This window comes from Rhipicephalus sanguineus, chromosome 3, assembly GCF_013339695.2.
Source record: "Rhipicephalus sanguineus isolate Rsan-2018 chromosome 3, BIME_Rsan_1.4, whole genome shotgun sequence".
NCBI classification, from domain to species: domain Eukaryota; kingdom Metazoa; phylum Arthropoda; class Arachnida; order Ixodida; family Ixodidae; genus Rhipicephalus; species Rhipicephalus sanguineus.
In genome coordinates, this window is record NC_051178.1 from 163,115,646 (window position 1) to 163,130,282 (window position 14,637).

At 51.0% G+C, this 14,637-nt stretch overlaps 1 protein-coding gene across 1 annotated transcript in view; it reads right to left on the minus strand.

The window, feature by feature from the left end:
* Positions 1-9,592: 9,592 nt before the first annotated feature.
* Positions 9,593-14,637, minus strand: part of LOC119386050 (hemocytin-like) — a 93,872-nt gene continuing 88,827 nt past the window's right edge. The window contains exons 55-60 of the mRNA XM_049414208.1: positions 14,518-14,615; positions 14,247-14,363; positions 12,666-12,884; positions 10,594-10,686; positions 9,793-9,921; positions 9,593-9,703 (exon numbers count right to left, since the gene is read on the minus strand). Coding sequence (XP_049270165.1) covers positions 9,593-9,703; positions 9,793-9,921; positions 10,594-10,686; positions 12,666-12,884; positions 14,247-14,363; positions 14,518-14,615 — 767 coding nt within the window. The remainder of the gene's footprint in view (positions 9,704-9,792; positions 9,922-10,593; positions 10,687-12,665; positions 12,885-14,246; positions 14,364-14,517; positions 14,616-14,637) is intronic.

Here is a 14,637-nt window from a genome sequence, read left to right on the forward strand (position 1 = left end):
TGAGAGCATGTCGCCGAGCGTGCGGTTAAGCGTTCGGTTAGGCCATTCGTCTGCGGGTGGTAAGCAGTAGTTTTGCGGTGAACAGCATGGCACTCTTTGAGAATGGCTTCGACGACCTCCGACAAGAAGACACGGCCTCGATCGCTGAGAAGCTCCTGGGGTGGACCGTGACGCAGCATGAATCGGTGTAGCAGGAAGGAGGCAACATCGCGCGCTGTAGCCGCTGGGAGGGCTGCGGTTTCGGCGTATCGCGTTAGATGGTCGACGGCGACGATGGCCCAACGGTTACCAGCCGACGTCAGAGGAAGTGGTCCATATAAATCGATGCCCACGCGCCCAAACGGACGGTTAGGGCAAGGTAATGGTTGTAGACCGACTGGTGACACGTGCGTTGAAGGTTTTCGGCGTTGGCAATCGAGGCAGGAGCGGACGAATTTCTGCACGTAGCGGTACATCCCTCGCCAGAAGTATCGTTGTCGAATGCGCTGGTAAGTTTTGGATACCCCAGAGTGCGCGCATTGCGGATCAGAGTGGAAGGACTCGCATATTTCAGCACGCAGACTTCGGGGTATCACAAGTAGCCACTGGCGGCCGTCGGCGTTGTAATTGCGTCGGTGCAGTAGGTCGTCACGAATGGCGAAATGGTGGGCTTGACGACGCAACGTGCGAGTGGTTGGTGTTGCCGACGGATCAGTGAGCAAGTCTATCAGCGAGGCGATCCACTTATCCTTGCGCTGCTCGGTAGCGATGGTGTGAACATCGATAGAAGAAACAGCAATACTGTGAGATACTGAGCAGGAGGCATTGTCGTCAGGCAAGGGGGAGCGCGAGAGGGCGTCGGCGTCAGCATGCTGGCGTCCGTTGCGGTACAGCACGCGGATGTCGTAGTCTTGCAGGCGAAGTGCCCAGCGGGCGAGACGGCCCGAGGGATCCTTCAATGACGACAGCCAGCATAGTGCATGATGATCGGTGACGACATCAAATGGGCGACCATACAAATAAGGTCGGAATTTTGTAAGAGCCCAGATGATCGCCAGGCACTCTTTTTCCGTGACGGTGTAATTGGTCTCGGCTCTAGTAAGCGTACGACTTGCGTATGCTACGACATATTCGGGGAACCCTGGTTTGCGCTGCGCAAGAACAGCGCCGAGGCCTACACCGCTCGCGTCCGTGTGCACCTCCGTTGGGGCCGTAGGGTCGTAGTGACGTAGTATGGGAGGAGACGTCAACAAACGACGGAGCTTGGCGAACGCGTCGTCGCATTCGGACGACCACGAATGTAGGGGCCCGTTACTCCCAAGGAGCTTCGTCAGCGGCGATATGATGGTGGCAAAGTTGCGTATGAAACGTCGAAAATATGAGCACAGTCCGACGAAACTGCGCAGTTCCTTGACGGACGTGGGTTTGGGAAATTCGGCCACGGCCCGAAGCTTGGCCGGATCGGGAAGGATTCCGTCCTTGGACACGACGTAGCCTAGGATTGTCAGCTGCCGTGCTGCAAATCGGCACTTCTTCAGATTCAGTTGGAGGCCGGCGTTGCTCAAACGCGTCAGAACATGCCGCAGACGTTGAAGATGCGTGGAGAAGTCCGGAGCAAAAACGACGACGTCGTCCAGGTAACACAAGCACGTGTGCCATTTCAAGTTGCGCAGAACGGTGTCCATCATGCGCTCGAAGGTCGCGGGCGCATTGCACAGACCAAACGGCATGACGTTGAACTCGTACAAGCCGTCGGGCGTGACAAAGGCAGTCTTCGGTCGAGCATCATCAGCCATGGGTACTTGCCAGTACCCCGAGCGCAAATCGAGAGATGAAAAGTATTCTGCTCCTTGGAGGCTGTCAATCGCGTCGTCGATGCGCGGCAGCGGATAGACATCCTTCCGAGTGATCTTGTTGAGCCTTCGATAGTCCACACAGAACCGCACAGAACCGTCCTTCTTGGCAACGAGAACAACAGGAGACGCCCATGGGCTGTCCGAGGGTCGAATAACGTCGCGTCGAAGCATATCGTCGACTTGCTCATTGATTACCCGTCGTTCTGTGGGAGACACGCGATATGGACGTTGCCGCAGTGGCGGTTGGGCGCCGGTGTCGATGCGATGCGTAACAGCGGACGTGCGGCCGAGAGAAGTTTGCCCGACATCGAAAGAAGAACGAAATTCTTCCAACAGGCACAGAAGCTTGGAACGCTGGACCGACGTAAGGTTGTCAGCAATGGCGGGACCAAATACATCCGCGGGTGATGAATCAGACGTGGAAACGGCACTGATGGTACGGGAACTGGTGCAGGGCGAGTCATCGGGTGCGTCCAGAACTTGTGCGTCTTCGAGGGGCTCCACTCTGCCGAGACATTCCCCTCGCACCAACGTAACAATGTGCGGGGATGGGTTGGTAACAAAAATAGCGGTGCTACCCTGAGTGACTTGCACGGTCGCGAAAGGTACCAGCAACCCTTTCCTAGTGCGAACGCGGTCAGATGGCGAAAGGAGTGCAATGGTGTCGCAGAGACCGGCGCAGTAAACTGGCACGGCCGTCGACGAGCTTGGGGAAACTTTGGTATCGTCTTTGACGAGGATCTTGGTGCATGCCGATGGACTGTCTGCCGGCGTCAAATGTGAGAACGGTGAGAGTTCGAGGGCGGCTGGTGCGCAGTGAATTATGGCGTCGTGGCGGGAGAGAAAATCCCATCCCAGGATGACGTCGTGGGAGCATGCAGCAATTATGATGAACTCGACGTCGTACAGAACGTCCTGGATGACGACGCGAGAAGTGCATACTGCTGTAGGCCTAATACTCTGGGAGCTGGCGGTACGGAGGGACATCCCAGAAAGTGGCGTCGTCACTTTTCGGAGTAAGCGGCTAAATTTTGCGTCCATAACGGATACGGCGGCTCCAGTGTCGATAAGGGCAGATGCGCGCACACCGTCCACAAACACGTCTATGACATTCGATGGACTTCGCTGAGGGCTTTTACAGTTCGATAGCGTCGCAGCCCTTGCCTCGTGGACTGCGACGACTAGTTTTCCTGCTCTCGTGCGACAGAACGTGGCCGCATTGGTGAGAGTGAGCGACGCCGTGGAGACGGAGAGCGGCGAGTGGATGGAGCTGGGCGTGACGTCGGTGACATAAGCGGGTCGTAGAATGCACGGCTGGACTGGCTGGTGGTGGGTGACGCGACTCGAGGCGGCTGCACGCGATGGCAGTAACGTGCCACGTGACCGGCATAACCGCATGCAAAACAGATGGGCCGATTGTCGGGTGTGCGCCATCGGTTCGCCGGGGCAGGTCCCGCCCATGTCGCAGGATGCGATTGACGGGGCGGCTGCTGAAACGACTGCATGGTGGGTTGCAGTCGGGGCCTAGGGATGACGGCAGCATACGGAGCCGGCACGCCCGCTTCGAAGGACGGAGGTCTAGCGGCGGCTTCGGCGTAGCTCAATGGAGCAGCCGCAGGGATTGCCTGGTGCGTCCTGGCGACAACTTGAGCGTAACTCTGTGGCGCAGGAGTCGGAGGTTGCTGGTGGTACTCAGGAATCACCTCGGCAATTTCCTGCTCAATTGCTCGTCGGAGGGGAGGAAGAAGGGTCGTCGACGACTGTTGAACGTGCGGCGGGTGGGCGAAGGCCAGGAGAGAGAACTGCCGTGCGATTTCCTCGCGCACGAATGCCTTCACTTCTGCCAGCAGCGTGGCCTGGTCAGGTATGGCCGCCAAGCCAGCAAGCTCGTCGTCGCGTGATGGAGAGCGACGGGTCATCGAACGTTGCCGGCGGAGCTCCTCGTAGCTCTGGCACAGTGTTATGACCTCGGCCACGGTGGAAGGGTTTTTGGCGAGCAACATGGTGAAGGCATCGTCGTCAATGCCCTTCATAATGTTCCGGATCTTGTCACACTCGGACATGGTGCCGTTGGCTTTCTTACACAAGTCCAGGACGTCTTCGATATAACTGGTGAAAGATTCAGCGGCCTGCTGAGCTCGTTCGCGTAAGCGCTGTTCTGCTTGCAGCTTACGAACTGCAGGGCGGCCGAAAACGTTGATGACGGCGGTCTTGAAATCCGACCAAGTCGCAAAATCGGACGCGTGGTTGTTGTACCACAAGCTTGCTACTCCCGCGAGGTAGAAGACCAAGTTGCTCAACTTGCCTGCTTCGTCCCATTTGTTGGGTACGCTCACGCGCTCGTAAATGGCGAGCCAGTCCTCCACGTCGGTGCCATCGGCGCCAGTGAAGATAGGTGGATCGCGGATGCGTGGGACACCGGGACATGTGGTCGGTGTGGGAGGCGGCGTTTGCTGAGCGGCGTCTTGGGGCATGGTAGAGGGCAGAGTACGGGAACGAAGCTCCAGGGGCATCGAATGGGAGCACAGCACTCTCCACCAATTTGTTAAGCTGTTTATTGGACAGCACTCGGCGACAATGAGCTATGGCGACAGTCAAAAGCAAAGGCACGGGCTCCGAGCGCGAGCGGCCTTTAGAAGAGGACGACCCACTAGGAACCGCTGGAGAGCGCAACCGTTAAACAGTACCAATTGCTTCGCCACAATATATATTGTTACGAGTCAGGAGGCGTTTATTGAGAACGCTCAGCGGCAGAGCACTGGATGGGGTGAGGCTACGGAAGCAGCAACAAAGTCCTCGTCGTCGTCTTCTCCTACCACTCCTCTTTCTCGCTCCAGAGGCGCCGTTACACTTCTCCTCGCGCAGACGAAGCCCGCCGGGCGAGTCAGGTGTCCTCTCGTTGTGTACATGGCTTTAGCCGGGCGACGTGTGTAACTTGAGTTCTTGGAGAACGTCGGCCGCTGGGTGTGAGGCGCGCTATCGTATAGTTTACCTCACTCAAGCGGTCGATGATGACAAAGGGGCCAGGAACTTGGTGCATAGACCGCGCTTCCGTACTGGGGTCCACAACCACACAAAATCGCCAGGGACATAGCTCACAGGGAGGTGCTTACTGTCGTATCTAGCCTTTGACGTGGTCTGGGAAGCTAGCGTGCGGAGTCGCGCTAGTCGACGAGCTTCCTCAGCACGACAGAGAGTCTCAGCTACTGATAGGTTATCAGCGGTGGTCAAAGGAAGGATAGTGTCCAAAGTATAACGAGGTGGGCGCGCGTATAGAAGGAAGAATGGGCTATAGCATGTCGTTTCGTGTCTTGCTGTGTTGAACGCGTATGTTATAAACGGCAAAATCTCGTCCCAGTTCTTATGATTGGATGCCACGTACGTTGAAATCATGTTCGTAAGGGTCCGGTTCGCACGCTCGGTAAGTCCGTTTGTTTGAGGATGGTAGGGTGTTGAATGTCGAAAAGTAGAAGCACATAAGCGTAGCAATTCCTTGACAACATCTGCAGTGAACTGGCGTCCACGGTCGCTGATTATCACTCGGGGCGGTCCGTGCCGGAGAATGACGGAATGTAATAAGAATAAAGAGACGGCAGCAGCAGTAGCAGAGGGGATGGCGGCCGTCTCGCAGTACCGAGTGAGGTAATCGATGCACACGACTATCCAGCGGTTACCGGTGGAGGATCGTGGGGAAGGACCTAGAAGATCAATTCCCACTTGCTCAAAAGGCGAGCACGCAGGCGGCACAGGCTGGAGTTGACCGGCGGGAGCTTTCGTGGGACGCTTGTGACGCTGACACCTCGTGCAGCTGGCGACATACTGCTCGGTAGTCTGACGCATTCGCGGCCAATAAAAACGCTCTTTAGATCTATACAGAGTCCGCGCTGATCCCAAGTGGCCGGAAATGGGGTCATCATGCATGGCACGTAATATAGAAGAACGGAGGCTTTCCGGTACCACTAACAGCAGTAAAGGCCCAGTTGCAGAGTAATTCTTCTTATATAGCATTCCATTGCGAACACAGAACTGACGCGCGATCTGAGAATCTTGAGCGGCGGAAAAGTATGGCTGCAACTTTGGGTCCTCCAGCTGTTCAGCCTTGAACACGTCCACGTCGGGAAAAGCAGGATCAAGGGAAGAGAGGTAACGATCGAAGTTTTCTGCCTCGCAGTCTGTGGATTTTAGAGGTAGTCTTGAAAGGCAGTCAGCATCGGCATGGCGCCGGCCGGTCTTGTAAGATACAGTGAAGTCGTACTCTTGCAATCTGAGGGCCCAGCGCGCAAGTCGACCAGATGGATCACGTAGGCTCACAAGCCAGCAGAGGGAGTGGTGGTCTGTGAGGATCGTGAAATGCCGTCCGTACAAGTATGACCGAAATCTTTGAACTGCGAAGATTACGGCAAGGCATTCCTGTTCGGTCACAGTATAGTTCCGCTCCGGCTTGCTCAGCGAGCGGCTGGCATAAGCGATGACATGTTCTTTATCCTCAATGCGTTGAACGAGTACGGCACCGACGCCCACACCACTAGCGTCTGTGTGAACTTCCGTTGGGGCGGAGGGGTCAAAGTGCCGTAGAATCGGTTGTGACGTCAAGAGATGCTTCAGCTGTCGAAAAGAGGCGTCACATTCCTCTGTCCAATGGAACGGTGCATCCCTTCGCAGGAGGCATGTCAGCGGATGAGCAACGTCAGCAAACCGATTAATAAAACGACGAAAGTATGAGCATAGTCCTAGGAAACTACGCAGCTCCTTCACAGACCGTGGTGGCTGGAATTCTTTGACGGCCTTAGTCTTCTGCGGGTCAGGTCGGATACCATCTTTATCTACAAGGTGCCCTAAAACGAGTGCTTGCCGCTCACCAAAATGGCACTTCTTTGAATTGAGAACAAGCCCAGCATTCTTAATACAATCCAGCACAACATCGAGACGCTGATTGTGTTCGCTAAACGTTCGCCCAAAAATCACAACGTCGTCGAGGTAGCACATACAGATCTCCCATTTGAGGCTACGCAGGATGGTATCCATAAACCGCTCGAAGGTTGCGGGGGCGTTACACAGACCGAATGGCATAACATTGAACTCATAGAGCCCATCCGGAGTCACAAAAGCTGTCTTTTCTTTGTCCACCGGATCCATCGGTATCTGCCAATAACCTGACCGCAAGTCAACGGAGGAAAAGTACGAGGCTGAGTGAAGGCAGTCAATAGCATCATCAATGCGAGGGAGGGGATAGACGTCTTTTTTAGTGACTGCATTGAGACGTCGATAGTCCACACAAAACCTCCAGGTGCCGTCTTTCTTTTTTACAAGTATTACTGGGGCCGCCCAAGGACTGCACGACTCCTGAATTACCCCCTATTCCAACATTTCGCGAACTTGCTCATCGATTATCTTACGTTCTGCCGGGGAAACTCGATGCGCTGTACCTGTGTTGATCTTGTGGCGTGTGCGAGACTCTGGGATTGGAAGCGGTTTGTCCTCTTGCGCAAAATCGAACACAGATAGGTGCCGTGACAGGACGTCGACCAAGGTGCGGCACTCACGCGCACTCAATGACGTGTTAACCATGCCAAGTAGACGTGAGTCGGAAGGCCATAGAGTGACCGCTTCGCCCGGAGGATCTCCATCTGTCAACGAGGCCACCGTAGAAAGCTCGTCTGCTCGGAAGGTAGAGAGTTTCATTCCGTCCGGGAGTATGGCGGGCTCTGTGGAGTAGTTGCAACTGCCCACAAAGCAGATTTTCCATTTTCCACTGGCACCAGGCAATGCGGAATGACGATATTCTTTTTAGCACAGGCTGAATGAATGGGATCCACAGTGGCATCAAACGTGGCGTTTGTAGGGCTGGAGCAGGTCACTGGTACCCACACAACTGATAATGCTGGCACGGTGGTATCCTCAAAGACAGCAAAAGTACTTTCGTGGCCGGGGTTACTGTCCTCCAAAAGTTCAGAAGGAAGGCTGTCGGTTACTGAACTCCCCAGTTCGACAATTAACTGTAGCTCCGCACTGCTTCAAAAAATCAATACCCAAAATTACGTCGTGGGTGCACCGAGAAATGATCACGAACTCGGTGGTGAAAAGTCTACCACCCAAGGATACGTCCACAGTACACATTCCAACAGGAGACAATGATTCGCCGCCCACTCCAAAAAACATTCCTTCTTGATTCCACCGAAACATCACTTTGCGGCGTAGCGCCCTCGTAAATACGAGACTCATTACCGAGACAGTCGCACCTGTGTCCACCAAAGCCATAGTAGGTACTCCATCGACACACACATGCGCCTTGTTCCTTAACATAAAAACGGGAGGAGGTATATCTGTTGAACGCAATTTTCCAGCGACCTCACCCCCATCGGCCGCGCTGGTTAGTTTTCCGGCGGTGGCGACGGTACGCGCCGCCGTGGCGATGGAGAACGGCGCGGTCGAGGTCCTGATGGTGGCGTCAAGCTCCGGTCGGAGGCTGGTGAGGTGTTCCTGAAGCTCCTTTGTGCAAAATTATCCCTCGATGTTGTGTGGGCCGGCCATCGACTACCGGTGTGCCCGTCGTTGCGCCGAGTACCAGCCGATGATCGTTCATATCGAGATGACCCGCACCTGGATGGGGTGAGGCTACGGAAGCAGCAACAAAGTCCTCGTCGTCGTCTTCTCCTACCACTCCTCTTTCTCGCTCCAGAGGCGCCGTTACAATATATATATATATATATATATAGTAGACTCTCAATAAACGAAAATCTCTTAAAGGGGTCATGAACCACTTTTCCAAGTAATGATCTAATGGCCTCAGTATCGGAGTGTACTGCCTCCCGAATCGATTGCCGCAAAAATTTCTCGAATCCGTCAAGAATCAGCGGAGTTACGGGGGTTTGGCGCACGCTCCCAGCGCTTTCTCTCTTTTCTCGTGCCGGCGAGCGCACTGGAAGCTAGACAGGGAGGGATGGCATGGGGGAAAGAAGTTACGCCAGCGCGCGTCATGAAACGCGATCGCTCTCCCGCTGTGATTCGCTTGCGCGAGCGCGGCTACCGTGTACTGAGGAGTGCGGCGCCGGCAAGTGGCGGCACCCCGCGGCAAGAAGCGCATCTGATCCGAACGCCGCTCTCGATTTACGTCGGCTATCGGCCAATAAGCATGCTATGTCTCTTGCGACGTACAGCGGACAGACGCCCCGCCCACCGACGAGAGTGAGAACCGGCCTCTGTTTGAAAAGAGGGTGCCTGGGGAAACGGCAACTTCGCGCTCCGCTTGTGGCCATTACGCGGCGCGCACGACTGTAATATTTGGCAGAGCAGTTCATAGCCGTGTCAGCTTTCCGCAGGATGTGTTTTTGCAATCAGCCCAAGGGGTGCTTCATGACCCCTTTAAATGAAATTGCTGCTTAAATGGAACAACTGCCTCTAACATGATTGGTTTTGTGCTTGAATTCTGCACCCCTTTTCATCTCTCAGTAAACGAAACTCTTGTTAAATGAAACATATTTTCCTGGTCCCTTCAGCTTTCGTTTAACAGGAGTCTACTGTATATATATATATATATATATATATATATATATATATATATATATATATATATATATATATATATATATTACAAATTGCTTTGTTTCTCAATTTGTTGCGCATATACCAGCCCTAACCCTGACTGCAGCGTCTCGAAATGTTCGCGCGGCATACGCAAATGAACGGTTAAAAGCAAGAAAGCTAATGTCTCACTTTCCTTTCGCCAGAAGGAGAAAAAAAAATATGACAGCCTTTCTTCAGCGAAAGGCACCGCACTTTAGTTTCCTGAAAGCAAATAGAAAGGACCTCTCACCTGGTGTAGTTTTGCATATCTGGCAGCATCCGGTCTCATCGCGCACGATGCTGTTCTGCAAGGTTACAAAACGATGCTTTCCATTATTAGTACCAACGCGTCGGTCAGCATATGTGCGCGAATTATCGTGTGAGATGCGCTTACCCTTGGGCAATTCAACGGCAGTGGCGAGCACGGCTTGAGCGTGTACTTCATCTCCACGGCACCGCGGTCACCGCGCACGCATTTGACCTCGAAGCACGGCCGGACGTTGGACACCCACGTCTCGTCCATCTGCACGATGGACGTGGAGCGAAAAATTGTGAGCGACACTCTTAAGTGTACACGACAGATAGATGGTCATATGGAGTGTAACGCAGGACAAACGCAGTGGGAGTGCGAAGGGAACGGTTAATCGAGTCAGTCAACGAGAAAATACGTATACCACAAAGGTATGATACAAGCAAGGAAATGACCCAATCGGCCACAGAGGAGTTAATTGAACATTTCGGCTAACAAAGAAAAAAAACTGGTCGCGAGAAATTTATCCCTTCGGTCATCGAGGGCTAAGGACCGTTTCGGCTACAGAACAATTAACAATGAACTCGGGTGGCACCATCGATAACAATGCGAATTTCCCGCTTAGGGAAGTAAGACATTCCTCGGATATTGAAGGTTCAATAATAATCAGCGCTGCCGTACTCAATGCCACGTCTCCCTCCCTCCTCCCTATCTCCGTAGTTGATGCAAAGCTGCGTCTCGTCCCTGCCCGGTCTCCTGGTCCTCTGACGCCCTCGGTCACCTATCACATCGTAACATTGCGTGCGAAACGCACAGGTTGATGACCCGAAATACTAACACGTGATGAGACAGAGGCCACATCCGAAGAGAAACTACTTGTTACTTCCATTTGCGGTGCCGTTTCGACGTTACTCGAAGTCTATACAGTTATAATATAGTTCTCACCTGGTACAGTTTTCCGCCTTCTTCGCAGTACTCGCGTACGCAGCGACCACAGCAATCTCCGGAGCCTGGAGCAGGTTCTACATACTTTTCGCTCTGAAAATGAAATGCCGAAAGAAAAAGAAAGAAAGAGGCAACTAGAAAGATTACAACCTGCAAAAGCTTTGCTACAAAAGTGCTGGGACACATTGAGCAATATGCGAAGGATAGGCTGCGAATCGCAATGATAAGCTGATTCAGGGTTGCGTACTTCAGGCAAAACCGATATTTGTGTGAGTTGCTGAAGTTTAATGTTGGTTATGACGGCGCAAGTAGTAAGATAAGGACAGACGAGCATAAGAAACGTTCGACACTTGTCCCGTCATATCTAACGTTCTTAACTTATTGTTTCCCAAGATGACTGCACGTTTCTAACTTCGACTTCTCCCAATTATTTTTATCTTTCTCAAGTACGCCAAAAATTAGGAGGGCCTAAACGAGAATCAGCTACTAAAATTACCTGAATTTGACTTTTTAATGCAGCTAACTTTATTGAGATCAGCTATGGTGATGCGCTTCTTCATACGTCATTAGTGTACTTTTTACGTGCGTTTGAGCGAACAGTGTTTGAAATTTGAGGTTTCCTCGTTAATAATGGTGTACAGTGCAGAAAGAGTGCACCTTACTGCTGTACATTGCAGTGATCGATATTTATTCTATTCATCGTAGCGATTGCGCTTCGTACAAATTCGACTTATTCCGAATAACATGATTCTGTTCATCGCAGTTGCCTTCCTTTGAGGCCCAAATTAACAGGGTGTCGTTGTATTCTGTGTTTCGAAGATAAAACTTGAATTAGTTGTTGTATTACAGATACGAGAACAATAGGAAAAGGCTTCTAGGTCCGAAAAGTTTGCTGTTCCCGTTGGCATTCAGCCGAATACATAATTTTCAACATAGACGGAACATCACATCAAGGTACCAGGATAGTCTGGAGATCCTGAAAGAGAATAAAAAGAAAAAGGAACGAAAAGAAAAATAATGCTTAACAGGAGACGAAGCTGCAAAATATGAGGGCCCGGTGCTGCACCGTTTTCTTCATTTAAGTGTTATTTATGGTTATAAGTGGCACAGTGAAACCCTCGTTTCTCTTCGAAGCACTTCCGGTCGACCACTTACTTCTGATTTTCCGAATATTCAGCAAAATTTGTTTAAAAAAATAAAACTGGTGCGAAATCGACGGTTCTGGTTACAGTTAAGAGTTATATTGGACACACCTGATATGGGAGCATAAGTTTGCTTAAGATAAGTGTCAATCAGTTGTCAGGATAATTAACGTAAATTAATTGAATGAGTTCATTGAAACAGCAGACGCTTTTCTTGCGAGCAGCCGGTATCCTTGCGGCACCTGTCGGAGCATATCCCAACGACGCGCTTCTTTGTACGTGGCCTCCGAGATCCCCTTTGGCAGCGCGCGAAACACAAACTCAACTTAAGGAATACACCAGTGCACACCAAAGCCGAGGAGCGAGTGCCAGACACCTAAGCGAATGATAAGCGTCGCCTCCAGATTGAAAAAAAATTAATCTGGATAAAAAATTCACAGCATATCCACGGGTGAATGATGAAGAGCTTCGGCGAAGCTCCTGAAGCAATCATGGTTACACTATGAAATCTTCAGTGGTTTCGCCCAGCAGTAATCAAAGCGATAGCCCAGTACATCATCAAAGACGTGACAAACACTGTATATATGTATAAAAGAAATTTTATTAATCGTAAGTGGTAGCTAGACGTGGCTTCCGTTCCCCCTACATTATAACGGCTTTATGGTCGGTGAAGTGATGGATCGGTGATGGGCCGTAGTGGGATGTTTGCAAAGACGAAGTAGTGGGCAGTTTGCAAAGGTGGATTCCGTTCCCCTTTCATTATAACGGCTTTATGGTCGGTGAAGTAATGGATCGGGGATGGATAATATACTGTTCGGGAGATACTGCCGGTTACGCCGGACGCGGGACAAGGTTAGACTAAGAGGAGCTTCGCCCCTAAAAATTGAATCGAAAGTACTCGCGAGTACAACGACGCGTAGGTTTACTCACCGTTTGGCAGGTGTTGTTGCAGATGTGCGTGAGCACCACCTTGACGGCTTCGCCCGTGGTGGGCGACCTTTCGCAGCGGTACGAGCGACACTTGCCGTCCTCGGGCAGTTTCCATTCCTCGCCGATAGAACGCGTCTGGCCGCCGCCCCGGCACGCCGTGCGCTGTTGTTCCGGGCAGCACACGCCAAAGTTGCGCGAAGACGCTGAGTACTCGTAGTCCTGTGCGAGGAGACGGTACGTGCGGCCGCTGTTTACGAGTGCTTGGCAACGTTACGATCAGGCACACGAAGAACGCTTTCGGTACATGGCTTAATTAGACATGCTTTTCCCGTCACATGCACAGCGTGGTGGAATAAACAGAGATCTGGTTAACCTTCTTGTTTTTTTCTCTTTCTATGGTGTGAAGCTACGCAACCTCATCTGCAATACTAGTATCGTAACCGTGTTTTTTTTTTTCAGTTACATAAACGGCAAGGCTTTACAGTTACCAAAGTTCAAACCATTATTTCTGACATTATAGCCTTTTCTTTTGTTTGACCTCTGTAATCACTCCTGCAAGGGACGTCCGAGTCTGTAGTATTTTTATTTACAGATACTGCAATCCCCATAGGTGATTTTAGCAGGGTGGAAATACAACATATTATGGAACAATGTAGGCAACAAAACAAAACAGGGTATAATACATTGCTTCAAAAATACAAATACAACAAATACATCATATGCGAACGAATACATTGGTTTAGGCTATTGCGCATACAAATACAGCCCTTATACGAAACAACAGCTCAATAAACAAAACTTGGCAAAAAGAAATACATATTATGAAGGAGGTCATATTGGAAGGTAATTAACAGATGTTTGCAGCAAATAAAGACAGTGAAGGATGAGTAACTTGGGTATTAGTCAGGTTATTCCATTCAGTCACAGTCTTTGGAAAAAAGGAATATTTGAAACAATTGTTTTTTACGCTGAATGAGGTAATTGTTAGGTGATGCCCCTGCCTTGTGGCATACCCAGAAGAAAAAGTAATTATATCAGATATGTTAATATTGTAATGTTTATTGATAAGAATTTTAGTCGGGAAACACGATTGCGTTCCGTATGTGCAGGCAAGTTGGTATGTTCAAACAAACAAACAAATATATTAATTAAATGAAATACTGCGCCTGTAGTCATGTAATCATTGGTATATCAGGATGAGGGGCGAGAAGGGACCTTGGAACCCCTTCTCTGTAATCTTTCGTTTTATTTTTTTGGCACCGACTGTATGCATATACATTACAAACACGCACACACAGCGTAGTGTAAACCGTCCTCTTCCCCTCCCCGCTGAAATAAATCCTCGCCCACCCCTAAATGTAATGCTCTTAACAAACAAGCATATACGCGCTGTAAAACAGTTACACCTTCGTAGGCAGCTATTGAAAGTCCTTCCATTGAAGTTGCCAAAATTGCTATTCTTTTATCTTTTTTTAAGATATGGTGGTAACCGGATTACGAACGAATGCTTGGGGCTCGAGAGCATGAGGTTGTGCTGCATCATTTAGTCAAAACAGAGGTTCAATAAGAGAATGTGCTCACCTCACTGTCCTTCTGATGGCTAGGGCACACTTCGACTTTGCAGTTGTACTGGTACTGGTTGAAATGCTCAGTGCACGTGCAGTTGGTGCACAGACCGTCCGTCCAGCTGGAGTCCACCTGCGCGCATCAGAAAACGCGGAGAAATGTTTTCGCGAGCGCCGGTTATTTCATGTACGGTGAGAAAGGAAGAATGACATTGAAAATGTCTAACGCACTCTCGTACATGTATGGAGCACTATAGTCAGTCGCCAGCAAGGATGACTATGCTCACCGGATACATCTTTTGATAGCGCTGCTCGGGATGAAGCTGAATCTGCATGCCGTTCACAACCTTGTACTTGTGGATGTAGGCGCATTTGTTCTTGGGCACTGCAAAGATTAAAGAATCAGT